The 3,827-nt window shown below is 51.0% G+C and overlaps 1 protein-coding gene across 1 annotated transcript; it reads left to right on the top strand.

Moving 5' to 3' along the window:
• Positions 1-695: 695 nt before the first annotated feature.
• Positions 696-3,356, top strand: LOC123427253 (phenylalanine ammonia-lyase-like). Its single transcript, XM_045111254.1, has 2 exons — positions 696-1,230; positions 1,333-3,356. Exons 1-2 carry the CDS (start codon positions 836-838, stop codon positions 3,077-3,079), a joined length of 2,142 nt encoding a protein of 713 aa, XP_044967189.1. The 5' UTR covers positions 696-835; the 3' UTR covers positions 3,080-3,356.
• Positions 3,357-3,827: the final 471 nt, after the last annotated feature.

The raw sequence follows: 3,827 nt of genomic DNA on the forward strand, positions 1-3,827 counted from the left end.
TCTCAAATACTAGTGAAAGGCCTATGGATGAGTAGCAGATAACAACTCCCAGTGGATCAACAGCAGAACCCCACTCGCTTCTTTTGGAGAAACAATCCAAGCTACTTTGTCAAACCAAGGACCGTGTACCTGTTTTCTAAGATTTCTTTTATGAGATCTCTTCTTTTATTCTAGTGTTATACTAGAAGGTGTAAGCAGCCGTCCCGCTTGTTTTAAATGTTCCAATGTCGACAAATGGACTTGCTTACACTAGTACAGGTTGCACGTTCGTGTCTCCACTGGCATCAGCTCATCAACAGGTTGTAGAATGCATGATTAACACTGAGGCTTGAGAATGTGAGCACCCTAATCCGACATGGGGAAATACTATGTTGAATAACTATAATGATGTTTTATTCAACAAAACTAGTACTATAATGATACATGAATACCACCCCGAATTGGAAGACAGGGGAGTGTCTCTCGTCCCCCGCAGGCCGCAGCCCGCACCAACCATCTTGTGCACCCGATGCCGCCACCGAACGCCAGTACGTAGTCACCACCCGCTCCGTGCGCTCCAACGGCCACTGGTGCACCCACCAATCCACTCGTCAATCCCGCCTTCCAGGTCCACAATCCACACCAACCCACCCCCCACAACCACCCTGCCGAGCTGTGATCCCTATTTAACCCGTCTTCTCCCTCCATTCCTCTCCAAGAAGAGCCTCAACTTCTTCTGTAATTTCAGCTCCTCTTCGCCTCCACTCCGAACTCGAGCAATCCATCACCACTTCAGAAAACATCCAGATACGCATACACCTGCCCATCTTCTAGCTTACTTCCTTTGCATATCTCGATGGAGTGCGATAACGGGCACGTGGCCGCCAACGGCGACGGCTTGTGCGTGGCACAGCCGGCGCGGGCCGACCCATTGAACTGGGGCAAGGCGGCGGAGGATCTGTCCGGGAGCCATTTGGATGCCGTGAAGCGGATGGTCGAGGAGTACCGTAAGCCGGTGGTGACCATGGAGGGCGCCAGCCTGACCATTGCCATGGTCGCCGCGGTGGCTGCTGGCAGCGAGACCAGGGTGGAGCTCGATGAGTCCGCTCGCGGCCGTGTCAAGGAGAGCAGCGACTGGGTCATGAACAGCATGATGAACGGCACCGACAGCTATGGTGTCACCACCGGCTTCGGCGCCACCTCTCACCGGAGGACCAAGGAGGGCGGCGCTCTGCAGAGGGAGCTCATCAGGTACGAATTAAACAACGAACAGATTATATTTCACCTGTTGATCATCTTTGTCTCTTAGTTATGGAAGCCTTATTTTGTTTCGTGTATTGCTTGTGTGTTCAGATTCCTTAACGCTGGAGCCTTCGGCACCGGCAACGACGGGCACGTTCTGCCTGCGGCGGCGACCAGAGCGGCGATGCTCGTCCGTGTCAATACCTTGCTGCAGGGATATTCAGGCATTCGCTTTGAGATACTCGAGACGGTCGCCACACTTCTCAACGCCAACGTGACACCATGCCTGCCGCTCCGGGGCACGATCACCGCGTCCGGTGACCTCGTCCCGCTTTCCTATATTGCGGGCCTGGTAACCGGCCGCCCAAACTCGATGGCCACGGCTCCGGATGGCACGAAGGTTAACGCTGCAGAGGCATTTAAGATCGCCGGCATCCAGCACGGCTTCTTTGAGCTGCAGCCCAAAGAAGGCCTTGCGATGGTTAACGGCACCGCAGTGGGCTCTGGGCTCGCATCCATGGTGCTTTTCGAGGCTAACATCCTTAGCCTCCTTGCCGAGGTCCTGTCGGCTGTCTTCTGTGAGGTCATGAACGGCAAGCCGGAGTACACTGACCACTTGACCCACAAGCTGAAGCACCACCCAGGGCAAATCGAGGCTGCCGCCATCATGGAGCACATACTCGAAGGTAGCTCCTACATGATGCTTGCGAAGAAGCTTGGAGAGCTCGACCCATTGATGAAGCCAAAGCAAGATAGATATGCACTCCGCACGTCGCCGCAGTGGCTTGGCCCTCAGATTGAGGTCATCCGTGCTGCCACCAAGTCGATTGAGCGAGAGATCAACTCCGTCAACGACAACCCACTCATCGACGTCTCCCGTGGCAAGGCTATCCATGGTGGCAACTTCCAGGGTACACCCATCGGTGTGTCCATGGACAACACCAGGCTTGCCATTGCTGCGATTGGCAAGCTCATGTTTGCCCAATTCTCAGAGTTGGTGAACGACCTCTACAACAACGGTCTACCTTCCAACCTTTCCGGTGGGCGCAACCCGAGCTTGGACTATGGCTTCAAGGGTGCCGAGATTGCCATGGCCTCGTACTGCTCTGAGCTCCAGTTCTTGGGCAACCCTGTGACCAACCATGTCCAGAGCGCGGAGCAGCATAACCAAGATGTCAATTCTCTTGGCCTCATCTCCTCTAGGAAGACCGCCGAGGCCATTGACATACTGAAGCTCATGTCCTCGACATTCCTGGTCGCGCTGTGCCAGGCTATCGACCTCCGCCACCTCGAAGAGAATGTCAAGAATGCTGTCAAGAGTTGTGTGAAGACGGTGGCTAGGAAGACACTGAGCACCAACAGCAATGGCCATCTGCATAGCGCACGCTTCTGCGAGAAGGACCTTCTTCTCACAATCGACCGAGAGGCGGTGTTCGCCTACGCCGACGACCCCTGCAGCGCCAACTACCCACTCATGCAGAAGATGCGTGCAGTTCTTGTGGAGCACGCCTTGGCCAATGGCGAGGCGGAGCGCGACGTGGAGACGTCTGTGTTTGCCAAGCTTGCCGTGTTCGAGCAGGAGCTTCGTGCAATGTTGCCAAAGGAGGTCGAGGCTGCTCGGAGTGCCGTGGAGAACGGTACTGCCACACAACAAAACCGTATCACTGAATGCCGATCATACCCACTCTACCGGTTTGTGCGCAAGGAGCTTGGAACAGAGTACTTGACCGGCGAGAAGACTAGGTCTCCCGGCGAAGAAGTGGACAAGGTGTTTGTTGCTATGAACAAGGGCAAGCACATCGACGCACTGCTTGAGTGTCTCAAGGGTTGGAACGGTGAGCCCCTGCCTATCTGCTAAGGATCAAGAACATGAACAGATGATAATGTGCTTCAAAGTTCAGAAGGCTTCAGATGTTCTTAGCTGATAAGTGATAACACTGTTTTTCCATTGGATATTCTTAAAAGTCGATGTTTTGTATTGTTCTTATAGAGCTGCCGGGTTGTTGCCAAAAATTGCAATTGCATGCTTTGGTAGTGGTAGGTAGCCAGTAGAATCTCTACGATGTAGGTTAAAAGGGGTACAATGTGTGATAAATATTCATGAGAAATTTATGTGTCCCTTTTTTTGAGATCAATGGTCCGGTGTGGTGGTTATTTTTTTGAGGGATCTTCGAACAGTGCAAATAATATATCTTGTATTTTTTTAGGCATATTACAATACAGCAAACCAGTGGCGGAGGAAGAAAAAAAATGAAGGATGTGCACACCTAATTTGATATCTATCTAATCCAAGTGTCACATAATAGTTGGCAAAAATACGATGCAGATAGCCCAATCAAGTCAGACAACATTATAGTTCTAAAATATTCCAAATTTACAACGTTGCAAATACAAATAGTCTTACATGAAAGGTACACATACGTAGATATGTAGAAACTACAACACTAAGTAACTCTACAACGTTCCTTTATCATGAAACCTTCAACTATGTCTTTCTCGCTTACTTTCAAGAACACATCTCGCTCAATCAATGTGAGTAAACAATTGTTCATGAGATCATCACTCATACTATTTCTTAACTTATTTTTTATTAGATTCATTGCTGA

The sequence above is a fragment of the Hordeum vulgare genome, chromosome 2H (assembly GCF_904849725.1).
Source record: "Hordeum vulgare subsp. vulgare chromosome 2H, MorexV3_pseudomolecules_assembly, whole genome shotgun sequence".
NCBI classification, from domain to species: Eukaryota; Viridiplantae; Streptophyta; class Magnoliopsida; order Poales; family Poaceae; genus Hordeum; species Hordeum vulgare.